This window comes from Amphibalanus amphitrite, unplaced genomic scaffold (assembly GCF_019059575.1).
Source record: "Amphibalanus amphitrite isolate SeventyFive unplaced genomic scaffold, NRLGWU_Aamphi_draft 000247F_arrow, whole genome shotgun sequence".
Taxonomy (NCBI): Eukaryota; Metazoa; Arthropoda; class Thecostraca; order Balanomorpha; family Balanidae; genus Amphibalanus; species Amphibalanus amphitrite.
This window is the reverse complement of record NW_024881742.1, coordinates 84,805-104,384: the sequence shown is the minus strand read 5'-3', so window position 1 is coordinate 104,384 and position 19,580 is coordinate 84,805. Positions and strand designations below refer to the sequence as shown.

The window sequence follows — 19,580 nt, the reverse complement described above, 5'->3', positions numbered from 1 at the left end:
AGGTCCATTTGCTCCCTATAGAAGCTAATATTGCTGCATATTCCCATTGAGGTGACAAGAATTAGCAAAATAGTGGTTCGGGCGCTTTTCAAAAATAGTACCGGACGCTGTTCCTCTTGTGACGTCATAGCTCCGTGACCTGACCTGACCTGGTCAAATTTCTTATACCATATGATAGCCAATACTTGCCCCAACATGCATGGGAAGTTTCATCACGATCCATCAACCGATCTCCGTACCACCGGCAGGAAACCTCGGGCGTTGGCACTCAGTTTGTGAAAATCCGGCCGGAGGCTGTACCTCTTATGACGTCATAACTCCGTGACCTGACATGACCCGATCAATTTTTTTTCGGCAAAAGATGCGCAAAGGTTGCCCCATAGGGTATTGAAAATTTCAGCCCGCTACAACAAGCCGTTTAGCGTGCACTTCGAAAAAAACCTCAGGGGGGGGGTTGATACAACCCCCCCCCTAGGCGTTCTAGGGTTAAGGCTCGGTCGCGAATAATATTTCAGGTGCGAGCTCAAATCAATAAGAGGGTCGAAACGGTCAAATTTGACATTTTGTTTTGTGTGGGAAGGTTGCAACTTCCACGGAATAAGCTTTGCAAAGGGCATGATGGCATTTTTAGCACGATCATCCAGTAAATTTGACCTGATGACCTGACCTAGCACTAGGTGACATGCATCCGAAATTTTAAGGCGTGTTGCAAAATTGTTGTTACAATTACGAAATCTTCCGCACCTGCGTGCAGCAGTTTTCCCTAGAAACGTACAAACGGCAGACATCCATTATTCTATGCCACAGAATAGGGGTTTGTTGATACCTAACCGTTGACAAATATTTGAGCATCATCGTCTTTCTGACTTTCGGTCGCCCGTCGGGGTAACTTTTTCAAACATTCTCCACCCGTGGCCTTAAGCAATTAATCGTTCTTGCACGTGCACACATTTTTTGGGTGTCATTTCATGCGCCGATGTTTTTTCTATCCAATGGTGAAAACCACATGTCCTTAGCTACTTTTTGCTATAAGCTATCGTCGTTTTCCCAAGAGACCACCCGAACCTGTGGCGCACCACCTGGCAATGGCCAAAACCGCGCGCCAGCGCCGAGTGCAAGGTCATTAGAGCTCATTTTGTCGTAGGGAAAAGGCCTACCAAGATCAGAAAACTTCTTTTTTAAGTGTATGGAGCGACACAGCCTCCCACAGACGATATGTCGGTGGTTTCATCGGTTTGAGAAAGAAAGCGCCAGTCTGTCTTCTGGCGACGTTCCAGGAGTGGGTCAAGCCGAGGCTGGAACGGTGTGTGATGCTCGAAGGCGAATATGTGGAGTAGTGTTTGCTGTCGTTTATCGTGCCTATGTGTATTTTTTTATGAAAATATAGCAATTGTCCATTGTGTAGCCATAACAATAAGCCAATAAGCTCTGATGACCTCGCGCTGGCGCTTGGTGCGCGATTTTGGCCATTGCCAGACTCCTTTTTCATGGTGCGCCGCAGGTTCGGGTGGTCTCTTGGAAAAACGACGATAGCTTGGAGCAAGAAGTGGCTAAGGACATGTGGTCTTCACCATTAGATAGAAAAAACATCAAGGCATGAAATGACCCCAAAAAATATGTGCACATGCAACAACGTTAAATTGCTTAAAGGAAATAGTTCACTTTCACGAAATTATTTTTTTTTTGCAACGATTTATGATTTTTTATGTTCAAAATAATCAGCAAAGAAAATAAAACCTTTTTATAACAAAAGATTTTTTTCTATATTTTGATATAGGAAGAACTTTTCAGTTTCTGTAAGGCACACGCGATCCAGTATGAAAAGAGCATGGGTCCCGAAAATTCTTCAGAAACAGAGAAATTATCGCAGCCACCGGCATTTCGGCGATCTGCTCGATCTGATAATGTTCCCCTGAAATCTGAATATCCTAATTGATCAGTACGAGAATTTCTCTTGAGTTCTCGTAGATAATTTCTCTAGTTTCTGAAGAATTTTCGGGACCCATGATCTTTTCATACTGGATGGAAATATATGCAAGGCACACATCCTAAACGCAAGACACCTTTTTCGGGACGAGAAATAGAATATCTTTGCCTAGGGTGATCGTTGGGCTGTAAAAGCTCCTGATTTATGCTTGTCTCAGCCTAAGCTACGGAACTGCTATTCCAGTTCAAAACCCATGTTAAAAAGTGAACTATTTCCTTTAAGGCACTTCCATTACTTAATAGTCAACCCTAGTATTTGGCGCGACTAGCCTCATAAATGTTCTGAAACTAAAACCGTTTCTTCGCAATTAACTTGAACCACGTCATCCCAGTTTATGCACGACAAAAATAAAATAATGCTTCAGGATCAGTGGCCTGAATTCCAATGCTTAAAGTTGACTCAAAACCGGTGTGGCTGAGGCACTCTTCGCTACATCTCGTGACGGCCACCATTGTGTTGCATTTTTCGGTAAGCTATAAGTTAATAAGGAAAGGATTGGTGAGTGGGTTGAAAACAGCCCTCACCCTCCACCCCCCCTCCTTCTTCTGGAAACATAAGTAACCGAAAGATCTGGCGATGGTTTATCCACCTCCTCTGCCGCCGCGCTGCGAGGCCTCGATTCGTTCGGTATGTGGCTTCCTGAGCGGTCCTCCCCGGAGGCAAGGTGAAAGGTCATGGCCTGTATCATAAATTTATACGTTGCTGAATATGTTTTATAGTTCTTCCAAGGCCTTGGACACCGTTTTATTATATCGGATAAGCATTGCAATTTCTTGTCAATCAATACATCTAAAGAAAACTTGATCATAATCTTATACTGCGGCAATTGTAGTTCTGCTTACGGTTGCCTCTTTATGATACGGGCCACCACCACCTCCACTGCGCTGGAGCTCTGGCGTTCTACCCCTCCCCGCTACGGACCGGCCCTCGGGCTAGGTGTGTTAGTACTGAGCGCAAACCTGTAGTAGTCACGTGACTTTCATTCACGTAGCGGGAACGGAAGCTATAGGCGATACCAAGGACGGGCTCTGGGGAGGCAACCGGCGCGGAAAAATAGCACGATTGTAGTTTTGGAAGAATATCTGTTGCGGTAAGAGGAATTATACAAAACATACGTCCTAGGAGCAAACATGTGTTATTCCTCCATACTTTGCACTACATTTCCTTTCTCCAATGGCCAGCACTTAGCAAATAATAGCGCAATTCTAAATTGGTAATATATGTGTACAGTAGCAACTGCGGGTCCCTGTACAAGGCCCATTTTCAAATGAAGGGAACGAATTTCTTCAACACCAAGAGGCCGCGGGGGTTGCAACCTAGATAGATAGTGGTTTCTGAACCTCGCCGCAAACTTGGCTATCTCAACTCAAACCCCATGTTAAAGGTGGGATAGTCCCTTTAAAGTGCGACTCCCTCATATTTGAGAACCATATGTACGGTGTACATGTGACGTAATGAACGAGTTCCAGCAGCTGCCTCCCCGAACCCAAGGTTATTCCATCAGCACATAAGTGCGCTGAAAAGACGTCACTCCAGCCCGTACGGCTAAGCCGTATCAGGAACAAACATTCCCAGGCAGAAAAACACGCGTGGCAATCAGATTCCACAAATAACACTGAAGAACACATAGCGACTGGTTTGATCTTGGGAGTGGGATCCGGCAACCGCCGGGTGCCGAGCGATAACGCGCTCTATGTATTGTGGGAACAGCCGGAAAACGGCGCCTCATTACATTGATTCTAATGGATAAGCCGCCCGGCCGGAGTTGGAAATCACCTTTTTGCTTCATTGTGTTTGTCATAAAAACTAACGGCTCTTCACGTGGGAACGGTACAGAGAATTCACTGACGAATGATGATCACCCAGGAGATCTCGGAACACAACTGCGCTGTGAGCTGTGGCAGCTACAGGGAGAAGGCGAATTAAGCGCTGAGGAAAATGTGGGTACAAATGGAAAGATACCGAAGATAGTATTGCTGAACTGAAAGCCTCAGCAGCACCCTACAACCAAGTTGCAGTATTACCTGGCCTCTACCAGTGATAAGCAGTACTCAAAGATCCTGGTCTCACGTCGTTCACAGGACACGAAGCCTTCATAACCCGAAGCACTCTGAATTCCCAGCATTATCCTTGTCGGAGATCAAATTCCGACGCATACCACTCAACCGACTATCCACATTTTCATGCTGGGCGCGCATTTTCCCGCTCAGGTTTCGCACGGATCCTGTTCCTGCGGACACGGTCGTTCCCTCGCCTCTGGTCGACTCGCAGCGCGGCTTCGCAGGACAGCAGAGTCGTGCGAACCTCTGAGCTGCGCTGCAGGGCCGGCGTTAGCGCGGTCCGGGGGGAGGACGGCGGTCTGCAGGACGGTCTGCAGAGGGAGCGGCTCCCTCCCTCCCTCAGCGCCGGCCGGGACACGGGCCGCTGCACTGCCGCCCGGGGTCCCCGGGCCGCGCCGACCTCTGCCCCGCAGGTGCGTCCCGCCAGCCGTGTCGGCCGGTGGCCGCCCTCCACCCCCTCCGTCCGTCCGGCCGGCCGTTCCACTCTGCCTTTGTGTGTGCCGTATACTGCCTTTATCCGGCGCCCGTGCCGCCGCGGCCACCTTGGCGCGGCTCAGAGCGGCTCACAGCCGGGATCAGTGCACCGGCGCGCGCGACACCGTCCGACTGCCGCGTGACATACCGACGCGAGCGTCTCCGGGTCAACGCGTTCTCAGGCGCGCTGCTCGCCGGTCGGACCGCCCGCGCTGAGCTGCCGGCCGGCCGGTCGGGTGCAACCGGTCGGCAGGCGGCGCGGAGCGGCGCGGAGCAGACACCGCGCACCGCAGCGGTCAACATGTGGGTCACTGCGAGCGGTCCGCGGCGCGGCACGGCGGGGCGCCGGCGCGGCGGTGTGAGGAGTGTGAGTATGTATGGAGATGAGGTAGAGGGGCTTACCTCGCGGACGTTCTCCAGAGGCTCGTCAGTCGGGGTTCCCAGGGGCACGATCAACTCGGCGCCGATCGGTCGCTCGTGCGAGGTCGGCGACGGAGACGGTTTGGAGGACTTCTCTCGGGAGGGCGACAGAGGCAGGGTCATCTTCTTCCGCAGGGAGAGGCGCTTGACGAGTTTGGTGCCCCTGGTTTCGGTGCGCGGCGAGCTCTCCGCCGAGGAGACGTCGGCGCTGATCGGAGGAGACTGCGGCGGCGGCTGCAGCTTCTGCTGCTTCGGTTGGGGTTTCGGCTGCTGCTCCTTCTGCTTTTGTTGTTGTTGCGAGTCCGGCTGTTGTTGTTTTTGTGATTGCTGCTGCTTTTGTGGTTGGCTGTCTTGTTTCTGAGACGGTTTCTTCTGTTGCTGCTGCTGAGGCTGTGACTTCTTCAGCGCTGAAGTCAGAGGCGACTCGGCAGCACTCGACAGAATTTCAGCGGAGCTCGACTTCAGTCTCGAGGCTGGGGACACCTTTCCCACTGAATCCTTGAGCCGCTCTGCCCTTCCCGCCGATCTCAGCGAGTCGCCCGACGTCGAGCCGCCCTTCGCCGACTTCTCCCCCGTCTCCACGGGCACCAGGATCAGCTTCATCCGGCGCATCGAGTCCTTCGGGTGGACCGTGTTCACCCGCCGGAGCGCGTCGCGCGCGCAGCTCTCCTTGGACCTGCTGGCCGGCGACCCCTCCTGGCGCGGCACCGGGTGGCGGATCAAAGGCGAGCTGTCCGACCGCTGCAGGCCCATGATGACGCCCCCCATCCTGCCGTCGCGGGCCGGCGGCGCCCTCCGCGCCTCCTCCGGCGCCTGGATGCGCACCGTCGGCCGCCTCTTCTCCGGCTTCACGTCCAGCGTCTTCATCTTCTGCGGGTCCGTCTGCTGGCGCGGGGACTCGGCCGTCCTCTGCCGGGGGGAGTCGGCCGCCGCCGCGGGCCGCAGCGCCCCGTCCATCCTCCGCCGGTCCACCACCTTGAGGGAGCGCGACCGCCGCCGGCGCAGGTCGTCATCGCGCGTCCTGCTCAGCGTGGAGCACGCCGTGACCACACTGTTCTTGTCGAGCCACACAGAGCGGCCGTCCATCTGCAGCATGGCGCCGCCACTGGCCCGGGGCCCGTCCTCCGGCTCTTTGAGCGCGCGCCGCTCACACACCGCTGTACGCCGCTCTCACACTCTGCACGTCCCGCGTGCAACACGCACCACACACGGAACCGCCCCGCCCCGCGTACCGCCGCACCACGCGCCTGCTCCAACACTGAGCCGCCGCCGCCGCCGCCGCCGCCGCCGCCGCCGCCGCCGCCCGCCGCCGCGGCACCTGGTCGGTGACGTCACTCCCTCCTCAGTCCGATGACGTCACTGCTGCGGCGGCGGACGGTGGGACCTCGCCTCTGACCTCGCCCGGTGGGACCGCGGTGGGGTCAGCGGCAGGGGACGACTGCAGCGCACTGTCCGGCCCGTGGGAGCAGCCGCAGTGTCCGGGGTCGAGGGGTCACACCGTTTTCGCCCGAAGGGGGCCGGGCAGGTGCGGCCGCCGAGGGAGGGGAGAGGTGGGTCCTGGCCGCGCACCACGCCGGATGATCCCTAACATTCCCGGACCGACGTGCAGTGGGATGGGTCCGTTTTTGCGACTGCTTTTTTCGCCGCCAGACAGGCGTCCTGTGTCGGCGGTGTCGGCAGAGTGTGTCGCTCGTTTTTCAGCGCGTGTCACTCCGGCTGGGGTGCCGCCGCGGCCAGTCTCGGCTACACTCCCCTTCTCTTGACAAGGGACGTAAATTCTGGCCGCGTCCGTACCTGGGATTGGTATCTCACGGCCGGGGGATCGGAATACCTCACGGACGACCGGACGGAATATCCGAGGGTGACTCAGCCGAGTCATCTTCCCACACGTTAGGGCTGTGCCCCGTGACCTGAGTCACGGTCAGGTCGAGTCATGGCCGAGTAAAGGACGGGAGGGACGATCGATCAAATTCAGAAGCGCGCTCCTTCGTTGGTGGGCGGACTCCTGAGGCCAGTATGCTAATAGTGCCCACCAGATTTGGTGAAAATCGACCGAGCGCCGCAACAAACGAGATGAAGAAAGTGAAAAGAGATCGTGGCGGAGGCTGGCGCTATGTTTGTACAATCAGACCACCTGAGCTCACCTTTTGGAGCTGGTCGATGGCTCTAGAAGAACAATCGACCGATTAACGTCGCAGCTTCTCTCCGGCCCCAGTACATCAAATCCTGAAGCAGCTGCACTGATCACGTGAAAAGCAGCCGCATCCGAATTTAATGAATTTATAACTACCATCAAGTGAATGGATCTATTGAATCTGAGTCTCGATAGGCGGGCCCCGTCCCGTGCCGAGAGCCTCGTCAGGTCCGCATTGTATCCGACTGATGTGCAGGCCATTCCCTCTGGCCCAAGGTTAAACCGCTCGGCAACGAACAAATAGAAACACTAATGCGCAAATGACGAACTAGCATTCAGTTTCGACACCAATCTGCTAATAAGGATTTATTATAGGTGTCAGTGGCGGATCTACGTTGGGGCAAAATGGGCAATTGCCCCCCCTAAACGGAAAACCTCTGGGCAAACATATCTTTTTGCCCCCCCTAAAAAAACTACAACTTGAATACTAAAAATATGGTGTTTGAAAAGAAAATGTGAAATAAATGGAGGACTAGAAGGTTGTCATATTCGTGATATTAAGTTGTGAGCTGATAAAAGTCCTCCGCCCCATGAATGTCAGTCCATCATCCATCAGCAGTGCTACTACTGCTACTGCTACCAAAAAAAATAACGCGATTTATTGAAACCTTGAACCAAGTAAACAAACCGTCAACAGCAGACCGCCAGACGCCAGTGGGGTCAGGGGTCACCACACTGGTGAGCGGTTGGACAGTGGTGGGTTTGCATGGGTATATAAGAAGTGTTTGCATAATTACGGAGCGAGCGAAGCGAGCGTAGTCTTTCCTTAGATTAACGGAAATTTCTGAATATGAGCGGCCGGCCGGCCGGCCGGCCGTGGTCACGCTTTTGCGAAGCTTATATCTCAGCAACCACTTGACCGATTTACACGCGGTAATTTTTGTAGGGTAGCTTCATTCCTTCTACCAAGTATTGGACTATTCTCCTATGCTCCTACTAACATGGATTAGTAGGAGCTATTCCGGATAGACTTGTCGAGTATATGTAAGTTGTATGATGAACACTTTTTTACTATTTGCTATTCTATTGTAAAACACGATGTAGTCAATGTTAGTCTAAATGGTGGCGCAACACTCCAGTTTGTGCGTGTATGCTATGACGATGTATCCTGAGATTGTCAACTGGCGCGCCATATGAAGCAGGGTTCCTCCCGTCCTTCCATCCATCGAGCCTTTTCCTTGCCGACTGGTGGTAGTGGATGGAACCCGACAAGGTGAGTTGACAAGGTGAGTTGATTCCTGATGCATGTGGGTGACCCCTTATGCACGTGCCACGTGCAAAACGAAGAGGTGTCCGTTTTGTAATTGTTGCAATATCTCGGTAACTACTTGGCCGATTGCGCTGAAAGTTGGCATGTAGTTAGGCACCCACTAGGCACTGCATATACATGTGCCAGAGTTGGGGCGCTGCTGCACGTGCGCACGTGCAGGGGTCGTTTCCAGATCTCGAGAACGGCTCGACCAATTACCCTCAAATTTGGTACACAGTTAGGGACCGGTTAGTAGGGTGCCGTGCACAAGTCAGTCGGGACCCATTTTGCACGTGCGCACGTGCAGGGTGCCGCTTCCAGATCTCGAGAACGGGTGGGCCGATTGTGCCCAAATTTGGCACATCGCTAGAGACCGGTTAGTAGGGTGCCATGCAGAAGTCAGTTGGAGGTATCCCCTCGCAATTTCGCACGTGCAAGGCCCACCCTCTCGCTCGCTCCGTTAGTCGCCCCAAAAGGCGTTATAATTGCTAGATAGCATGGGTGTAGGAGCTGAAAAAACAAGTGTAGTGATGGGTAAACAATGTGGCAGTCAGACGCTGTGAAATGTGAAGTAAAGCTGCGCTGGTGGTAGCTGTAACATGGCAGGCGAGATAGAACTGGTTGAGTGAACGATATGGTTGAGCTACTGCCGCTGTGTCACTCAGTGCTCGGGGTTACATGAGCAGAGTTAATACGCATTACAAACGGACTACAATGGTGAGCGAATAGGAAAATCCGTTCCTGATACGCATTTACTTGCTCATGTAACCCCGGTAAGTGATGGCCAGAAAGAACGGTGTACTGCGTGCCTTTGAGAACAAGTGCGAGATAGGTTTCTGAGAGGAATAACGTAAAGAAGATTACCAATCGCGGCTTTTTCATGAGCCATACCGTTATCTAACGGGGACAAACCCAGAAAGGCTCAGTCAGAGCTTTTGGTTTGCGAGGTGTTGGAGAAGCTCAGTATGTTGTGGGAACTTAACGCTGTTCAGTGTGATTCTGTTGGCTGTTGCGCTGTGGTCCTATGTAGTCTGTAGAAGCATCGTCTATCTCCTCTCGAAAGTAACACTTATTGTATAATTTTGCTAGCTCGCGAAGTTTAGTCCCAAAGTTAAGGAATGTTCATTGTAATTGCATCAATAAATGCAGGACCGAAAACAAATGCGCTGTTCTTCGTCTATTTCTTGTTGGGATTCTTAATCGACTGATCTCATTTTCTATTACCGGAAACAACTGTTAATACGTTTAACTACATGGTAACCCTGACTGCGTATAGTATCGCAGGTACGCTGATGTGGCCTTTGGTCGTGGGCATTTACACATGAACCTGCTGCTGCGACCCTTATCGGTCTCCGGATACAGAAGCCCTTGAGAACCGGCGCGGGCGGACCTTTCGGACGAGGTCTTGCCGAGGTGATGCGAGAGGTAGAGGACGAACCGTCCATAGCGCCGGTGAGCTATTCTCTAACTATCTCCCGGAGTTAGGGTGGCTGCAAATTTTTTTTTGCGCTGCCCTGGCTTGGCCGGACTGACAAAAATGTAAAAAATCAAAAAAAAAATCCCGAAATCCGAGGAGAAAAATAGGGGTAGCTCGTTTTTTTTTGTTCCTAAGACTGGACGTTTGAAATTCTCGCCGACTTGCCTGGCGGCGCAATGTTTGCCCCCCCTAAACTCAAATCCTAGATCCGCCACTGATAGGTGTGGCATTACCAACAATAAGCGTGACAGAAGAGTATAAAGCATCGTCTAGAATACAACTAAGTTCGGTGAACGGAACAGACAGCAACTATCCGGTTTCGACAAAGCAGAGCAACCGGAAGAGGAAGAGCGGAATCCAAGTCGGTCAATCCGCAATAAGCACAGCCTTGATCGCTGCGATAGCTATACGCGTTCGCCACTTACGGTCCTGTTCTATTCGGCAGTGGCGTACGGCGTTGAGCGCTATTAGCGATACCTGTCTGCACCCGACAGTTACAAATGAGGCGGGTATGAGCCAGCCAAACGAGGAAACACAGGCCGAGGCCAGCGCTTTCCTTTCCGCCGACACTGCACTTGTGTCGACGACCGAACAAAGTGTCTTTCCTCTTGACAGCTCCGTCTTCCTTCATTTGACACCTCTATGTCAAGTCACAAAGGTTCTGTGTTGCAACGGTCGCCGTTTCCGGAGAGCTCAATAGCTCGGTCATCGGACCGGTAGGTCGACTCACGTTCCAAGACCGACAGGTGAGCGTGCATCACTCCCCTGGCGACGGGCCAAACACGTATATCTGGCACCGGCTGCCGACTTCAGGCACATTCCATCCAACTGTTCATATCACTATCGATCGATTCCCCCTAACCGGTATCCTACCATAGTCGAGTTGTGTAAACTGAATACCAGGTAGCCGTGACTGTAACCTCGGGGGGCCTGCTCATACAGCCAGCGGCGGCGCGTGTCCTAATAACCGCCACTTAGCACTCCCCACCGGCGCCGGGGGGTTTGAACAGAAGCGGCCCCGTCTACACTGAATCATCGCCAATCCCCGCTCATGGCAGCACGCCAGCCCGGCCGCGGCCTTCCAGGCACAGGGCAGCGGCGGCGGCCGGCGCGGAAAGCCCTCAAGGCGGGCTTGGAAGGTTGCGCTGACAAACCATACAAGTGCGTGACCTCTGGTGTCACGACAAATCTGCCTGGCTGCCACTAAAACTGGAAGAATTCGGTGGGAGTCGCGACTCGCGAGACATTCCATCTGGAAGTTGCACAAATGCCTACGCTTTGCATTACAAATTTCTGTCCCAAGTCAAAATAAAAGGAGATGATCCTTTGTGTCAGTTTCAAGGCTGGTCAGACGAGCAGCTGGATGCCATTTATTGCAACGTCCAACTGAATGCCAACACATATTTGCAGCATTGTGGAATATGGGTCACGCGGAAACCAGGAGTTCAAACAAAAGGAGCTGAATTTTCCTGATATTGTTGTTCTTTAGCTCTCTTTATGTTAGAATGATTCTTCACAAGGCACATCAGCCTCAAGAGTGAATGACACGGTGCTCTTCACAAAGACAATTCCACGGCCTCTGGTTTTACCACAAAGCAAGCTTATTTTCGCAATAATTGACGTCACGGTACGTTTCCCAACCTATTTGATGTTTCCGACTGGGACCCCTCCCACAGCCAACCCTGCCCTTCAATACTGTCAGACAAGTTCACACCCCACCCACCCGGCAACCTTCGGCGGCACGAGTCGGCGCCCACTTCCGTGCGACTCCGCGGAACCCGGCGCCGGCCTCGCTCAGACGTGTCACCAGTGCCGCAGCGCTGCCGGCGGGGCCCTTCCGGCTCCCAGCGACACAACACGTCTCTGACAGTGAGCACGGCGCTCCCAGGACCGCCGTCAGCGCCGGCCGGCCGTCCCACAGAGCCCCGCCGAGCAGCGCTGACCTCAGGCGACCCCAGCCGACCCCCGCCGGCAGCTCACCAACGGCGCCAACCGCCGCCGCTGCGCCCAAACTGGCGACGGGGAGCGGCGCCGAATACTGCGTCAGCCAGCCAGTGACGTGCAGAAACGCCTCCAGGTGCTGCGCAGAAGAATATACATAATGTCCTAGAAGCTATGTAATGTTTTTGCTAGAAAAGCTTCAACGAGTATAAAATTAAGCTTTTTTATTACTTGGCTCATTGATAGCTGAACCTATACATATACATCATACGCAAGAGCACATATAATGCGTAATGTCGTTGACCATCCACTGGCTCATTTAACCCTCGTAATCGACTCACACGAGCAGTGTCTTTAACTACACCTCGACTCGTTTACCCCCAATGATTAGCGCGCGCCACAGCACGGCACCGCTCAGTATGTGGTGACGCAGCGACCTCGGACCGGCCACGGCCGGTGACTGCGGTGAAGGCGGCCGCTTCCGGTGACCGGCCGGCCGGGCGTGTCGCAGGAATGAGGAATACCGGGCACATCCGGTCCGGCCGCCGGGAAAGGATCGGGCCCAACCGGGCGGTGCACCACTGCCGGCTCGGCCGCGCTATAGATTCGGCGGTGGTACGGCGGATTCGCCGTGATAGCCACAGCAAAACACGACTGTGAGGAGCACACAGCGGCAGTTAGAGCTGAGCATTATACCGGCTGAAAGCGGCGACCCCTGAGCTGGAGCGCGGCGGAGGACGTCTCACAGTTCACTGGCGGGCACAAGGGACAGTTCCGGATCGTCGCCAGGCGGCGCGGGCCGAGCAGCGGACGGCCGGACCGCAGAGCGCGCCTGACAGACTGCTCGTCACCAGCCGGTGTGACGAGGGACCGGAAGCCGCTCTCTGGATGAGCATCTCGGACGGTGACGGGTCGGCGGCGCCGGCGGACCGCGGACCTGATAACCGCCAGCGCTGACGCCGCGCTGGCCGACCACACCGCTCCCTGACAGCAGGAAAATCACCTCAGGGGCGGGCGTCTTCATCAGGCAGCTGCGGTCGCTTCACCAAGGTCTTCCCGGTCCCCGGGTGCGTGAGCTGGCTTCATTTGCGGCGAGACTCAGCTCGGTGGTGTTTGTCGGAGTCGGCGGGGCCAGGGTGAAGGCTGCGACGGCTCGGTCCGGCGAGGTCAGCCGCGGTGACCTCAGGTCACGGCGCCGCCCGCCGTTTGTCTTCGCGTGTCGGTCCGGACGGCCGGCCGCGGGAGGTCTGAAAGGGCAGCGCGGCCCGCCTTGGCCCGGCGCGACACGGCCCGGCCACAAATCAGGGGCGGCGCGGTCACCGCGGCCGCGCACAGAGGCCTGTTTACTGGAGCGGCTCAGATGAGACCCGGTGGAACGGGGCCGCACGGAGCCGAGCAGGGGCAGAGCGGGGGCTGGTCAATGACGGCCCGTTTGCCGGATCATGCCCTCCACTATGGCGCCTGCGGTTCGAGCGGGACCGACCAGCGACAAAAACGTGACTGAGCCGCGGCTGCTCCGTGGCCGGGTCGCCGGGGATAGAGGCTCGTGACCCAGCCCGGTGGTCCCCCGGGACCTTCCTGGGCTCGTCCCTCTGCCTTTACGGAGGCGAGGTCACGACACTGATAGCACATCCACAGACCGTAACACATCGCAGTGAGAACAAGTCCACCCAGCAACAACGCCAGACAATGACATTCAGACGTCAAGAGACGATAGGATAAAAATCAAGGGCAGGTCTGGACCGGCAGTTGAGGATGGACACTTCTGCACACCTCACGTGCCTAAAAAGATGACAAAGGAGATGATGCGGCCTTGTTGAGCTAGTAATAATCAATTGACCAGGCCCCGCGCCAACCACGGCCGCACGCCGCGGCACGCTGAACAAAACAGCCATCCGCGGGGCGATCTCCGGAACGAAGAGCTGGCTGGTAAACAGGCCAGCAGCAATGTCGGCGCGCAAAGAACCGGCCCGCGTCGGACACGCAGCCAGTTTTTCGGCGGTCGAGGTCGCGCTCCGGTCTCGACACGTGCTATTCCTGTGACACAAGGGAAAGTGGCCTGCCTCCTCATGGTGACGGGTCGGCCTGTTGTGCCGCGTGTCAGTGACGACTGAGACGGTGTTCAGCCCGAGTCCGGGGTAACAGGAGGAAAGTTCTGCGCCGCTATTCAAGGTTGTTCACCGGTTTCCGAGTCTGTGCGATGCCCGGGACCGTAATGATCACCCAGAGTCATCGTTTGTCCATTTAAACCGCAGAGCTGTAATTAAAATCACATCACTTCCCAGCACCGGCGCAGTCTGGCCGTCATCAGAACCGTTCAACTTCCAGGAACGAAAACGCAGAGTGCCTCGTCAGCTGGGTTCTTGCTCCGCCTTCCCGGGGCACTGGTCGAGGGCTGAGAGGCGAGCCATGGGTGCAGGGCAGCGGTGACGGTGACGGCGGCAGGACGCCAGTGTGTGTGAGCACCTAGCCCCTGCAAAAGGTGCATTCAGGCACAGCATGCCTTAATTGCGCCACGTGAAATAATGCATTAAAGAACCATGCAAAATTAGCCCTTTTACTGGCCAGGGCGATAATGTTCCCCTGAATGTCCTTATTGGTCATGGTACGAGAATTTCTCTAGTTTCTGAAGAATTTTTCGGTACCCATGCTCTACTCATACTGGATGCGAATATACGCCAGCGGAGACGGAGCTGGAGGCGGGCGGAGACGGACGCACGGCTCGCCGGTCCGACCGGGCGTGACCACCCCTGCCGTGGCCGGTGCGTGAGGGCGGGGTGCGTGCGGCGCGCGTCGCACGTCCCACACGCGCGTCACGCACCGGCGCCGTGTGTGAACAACAACCGCCTGTCGGCGGCCGCGGTGTCACCGCCGCGCCCCACCGGTACCCGTGGGCAGTCGCAGCGCCCCACCGGTACCCAGGGGCAGCCACCGCGCCCCACCGGTACCCGGGGGCAGCCACCGGCGGCTTACACAACACTGTGCACGCTCTGATCGTGATAATGACACGTGAGTATCGGCTGACGGCCCGGGGGTCGGCCGGCGCCGCGGGAGCCCCGCGGGTCGCACGCCGCCGTGTGTCACGGCGCCGTGTTTTGTTCTCCGGGCGGCCCGATTATAGACAGGCTGTGATTCGGTCCACACGTATCTCATTGACATGGTGTCAATCACGGTCTAGTTTTCCGAGCCGATCGGCGTTGCAACATTGACACAAAAACAGTGACTGGGTCGGTCATGGTTGGAATAATACCTCATGACGGTGTCTTAAACGTCAATAAAACAGGACCATGAAATAAATCCTTCCAGTTGGAGTTTTGTGACTGTTTACCATGGATAAACGATAAAAAAACCTGCGCTTTTACCGAGCTCTGGTTCAGATAAGACCAATCTTTCATACCGGCAGCACAGCACGCGGCTGATTTCCCAACTTTGGTGACAGCGACGCACCAGCGGCGCCAGTTTGGCAACCAACGCGCCACTTTGGACCGTCAACAGAGCGACTATAAGTGGCGCTGCAATCGACACGGTGTGGTAAACGGCTCTCCCGCATGGCGCAAGCAACCCTATCATGGCGCGGCGCTTATCATGACCGTGACGCAGCGCACCGCGAGTTCGAATAGCATGACCGGCGGGCCACAAGATGACCTTCCCTCCCTCCTCCCATTTCTCCGGGCCCACTAAAGGAGATCTGCGACCCGGAGGTTTGTTCTCCAAACACAAATTGCAATAATACAGACATCACCATCGTTCCTTTCTCTCTCGTCAGCTCACTCTGATTGTATGGTATTACTGCTCGCATGGCCATTATCATAACAAGCCAAACTGCCTGCGGAAGGCTGCTCTGTGGAGTGAGCCCCAAATCGACGGCTCTGAGCACGCGTCCCGTCGCCCTCGGCTCTGCGCACCCCGGACTCCGGGTTCGGCACGAGACCACCCTGAGCTGGCTCCAGGCGGTGGGAGGCCGCCCATTGTTCGAACTGTCGGGGTTTCACAAAACGATGAAGCCATCGAGTCGGCGTGACGACGGACGCGCGGCGGACGCAGGCGGCGCCCCGACAGAGCTCCAGCGGGCCGGCCGAGGCGCACAATACCGCCCTGGCGCCGGACGCGACATGTGGCACGCGCGCGGCAGCTCCCTTCTCCCGACACCTGTCGTGATGCCACGCGAGAGTCAGCGCCCATGACAGCTCGCCGCAGTCGGATTGCGAGAAAACGGAGCGATGGGGGACACGGTGGTCTGACGCGAAAGAACACAGGCTATGCTTTCGGATGTTCGAATGTCGGAACGCACCTACCGTGGCGCTCAGTCGGATCCCGGCACCCATTGTCATCTCGCGGACGACGGGGAAAACGGGACGACAATCCTGGGAACGCGACAGCGTTTATCTTTGACCGATCGAAAACGCCGCGTCCGTGAGACCCGAGCCACGGCAGGGCGACGGCAGACGACAAATTATATCGGACGTGAACCACGGGACGCATTACTGTACCATTATCGAGGCGCACACTCAGTGATCCCACTCTATGTGACGACCACAGTCAGCGTATCGAGGTGAAAACGCCCAGTGATGCACATAGCCGTGACGGCGCCCGTGACGGCGCCCGTGACGGCGGGCGTGACTCGGATCGCCGCCGGAGCGGCTGCCGTTACGTCACCGGCAGATATCGCAGAGCGTCAGCCCAGCGAGCGACTTGGTGGATAGATGGTCACAGCAGCGGCGCCCGGGGAAAGTTACCGCCCCATTCAGTGCTGCTCATACACCGTGAGCCGACGGTCGCGGTACGACTAGCCGGTGCTTTCTTCTGCACCCGATCAGGCATGTAATACGTAGTTAGACAAATACTGGGAATAGCTATAAGCATACATAGAGAGCGTGCATCAGAACTACGCACCGTTCAGTTTCACTGCTATGCTTTCAAGAAACATTACTACTTTCCTTTACATTTGAATACAATATCAGAAATTGGTGAATGTTACAGAAAGAATATATTCCTAAGATAAATGAAAGGACACCCACACACTCAAGTACCTACACTGACGGCACAAGACCAAATGATAAAAAGAAAACGAAAACATTTTAGTCGTGCATTGTTTCGAATATAAAGCATTTGACCTCCACGTCCGTCGACTGTTTCGACTCAACTAAACTCAATGCCATCCATCTACAGTGCGTAACTAACTAGCAACATAAAACGAAAAAAAAATATATGTTTCGCTATCGTGCAAACGCAAGGTCAAATGGCTCAAATCGACACCTTCCTGAACGTGCCGGACGCACATGGAAACCGACCATGAAACGATGCAGGTGGCGGATAACAAACATTCCCAAACCATTCAGTGAGCAAAAAAAGCTGCACCTCCATGCCGCCACTGGCCAGTCCTGGTGGATATGTGTTGGATATATCTGCCGAGGATTTGTGACTGCAGTGAGGGGGTAACATGCGAGGTGGCAGCTCACACCAGCCGGCTGGGGAGGGTGGAGTGGTGACTGGGGGAGACGGTGGTCACTGCTACACACAATACACACGATCGGGGCGGGGTGGGGGGAGGTCAAGCGGTCATGCACCACCACCAACCTTCCTGGTGCGGGGCCGTGTCGGTGTGACCGGGAAAATCTGCCGACAGGGGAGTCGGTTCAGAGACGGAGCGCAGCCAGTCCTCAGTCTTGTCTGTTAACACCACTCACAAGGCAAAGTTCTTCAGACCAAAAGAGCGAGTTAGGGGTAGAAGGCGAATCGGATATTACTGCTGAAAGTATGTCTCATGAAAAGAAAGTGGACGAGTTATCACAGTGGAGCGAAACAGCACTGGAGAGTAGATAATGATTTACAAGAATAATTATCCTCAGGAGCTCTAGTACTTTCCGCATTACAACCCTCACCTTCATACACCATTGTCCCATTGACATTACACTCCGGAGACATCAACCCGTTACCGGCCACTCCATATAAGACCCGTCCCAATTAAAGCAACCCGTCTGATTGTCTGGCGACAATAAGTCGGTGCCTTTGTCGGCGCCGTTTCCCGGCGGCAGTGAGGTGCCGCTCTGGCCCTCTGATGAGTGATGTGACCTCGCCGGGCTGCGGTACACTCTCCGTGACGGAGGTGATACAGACTCAGCTGCAGTGACGGCTGTCACCCCGCAGAGCGTGACACCCCACCGCGGCCGACCCCCTCTCCCTACAGCGGGGGTATTACCACCAGAGAGAGCCGTGACGAACGGGGGCAGTAGAGGGTAGAGGGTCGGCAGAAAGGGCGAAATAACACAGAAATATTCCGTCAGTCACGTCAGCTGTCGAAATTCGCACCATCCAAGCAAATGGTTATAACTAACTGAAAAACTGAGCCATGAAGGTGATGTTCACCGCTCGTTATAGATTGCTTATTGAACGATGATTTCACCGAATCATTAACGATGGCGTGATGTTTGCAAGAACTCATCCAACCTTTCCTTTTCGCATCATGTATGATAGACTGATGTTTTCAGCAATAAACTGCAGCATTCCAAAAGCCAGGTGCTTGTCCTGCTCCGTCACGATATGATGGCTATTAGATTTATGACCCAAACGATTAATAGCCAACCTCCTAACGTTACCGCTGACTGGCAATCAAATGCGTAATGACAGTGGCCAAGTAGTGATTACATGGGACAGTTCCAGTGAATCAATTTGTCAACGCTCAACGACAAACGGGTTTTGTCAGAGTGTTCTGCGGTTAGGTACTTATGAGCAGAAACAACATCATGTGACAATGTCAGCGACATGAATATTGAGCAATGATGTCATCGTCATGCTTTGTTTGGTGTTATTGATTGTATATACCTACATATGGCGCAGAAATAAATTTATCAAATGCAGGTCATTCGGTCTAACGAAAGTACGACAAAATGGAATGAATGGCGCACAAGACTTCCATGTACTAAATATCATAGAGTATGCATGACTACAAGTTGAAGTTCCAGCACACCTAAGCGACCAAGCGTTCAACATTGCATCCTTGTTGTCATAGGCTTGGAAGACCTTTACCGCAAGGTGGTAAATGTGCATATAATTTGCATATATGCAAGCATGGGAGTGAATATCCGACACCGTGGGACAGCAAATGTGAGAGCCCCTGATCCAGTGTTGTAAGTAAGCTGGAAGGTCAGGCACTCAGAGGTCGCGCCGGTCACTCAGGTCAGACACGAGTGTCGCTCGGACACTCGGAGCACCTCTGGGTCACTCACCGCCATCTCCTCGCTGCGGTAGGCGGTGAGCGTCTGCTCGTCCTGCAGCAGGACACAGAAGTAGGGCTCCCAGCTGAGCAGCGGCACACCGTCCTGGTGCACCTTCTGACTGCCCACGTGGCCCAGACGTACCGGACGGTCTGTCGGCAGACGGAGGGGGCGGCGGTCAGGGCGGGGGAGAGACAGAGGGAGACGGCGGTCAGGGCGGGGGAGAGAGACAGAGGGACGGCGGTCAGGGCGGGGGAGAGACAGAGGGGACGGCGGTCAGGGCGGGGGAGAGACAGGGGGAGAGGCGGTCAGGGCGGGGGAGAGACAGGGGGGGAGAGGCGGTCAGGGCGGGGGAGAGACAGGGGGGAGAGGCGGTCAGGGCGGGGGAGATACAGAGGGGAGAGGCGGTCAGGGCGGGGGAGAGACAGGGGGAGAGGCGGTCAGGGCGGGGGAGAGACAGGGGGGAGAGGCGGTCAGGGCGGGGGAGAGACAGGGGGGGAGAGGCGGTCAGGGCGGGGGAGATACAGAGGGGAGAGGCGGTCAGGGCGGGGAGAGACAGGGGGG

General features: G+C 55.1%; 1 protein-coding gene across 3 annotated transcripts in view; it reads right to left on the bottom strand.

The window, feature by feature from the left end:
• LOC122386334 (ras GTPase-activating protein raskol-like) overlaps positions 1-19,580 on the bottom strand; it is a 137,008-nt gene that overhangs the window by 86,175 nt on the left and 31,253 nt on the right. Inside the window, exons 2-3 of one of the 3 annotated variants that reach the window (XM_043375438.1) lie at positions 19,029-19,168; positions 17,380-17,418 (exon numbers count right to left, since the gene is read on the bottom strand). In XM_043375438.1, the coding sequence (XP_043231373.1) occupies positions 17,380-17,418; positions 19,029-19,168 (179 nt within the window). Of the gene's footprint in view, positions 1-4,923; positions 6,065-17,379; positions 17,419-19,028; positions 19,169-19,580 lie in introns of those variants that run through there. The other 2 variants (XM_043375439.1, XM_043375437.1) reach the window with 2 other exon arrangements.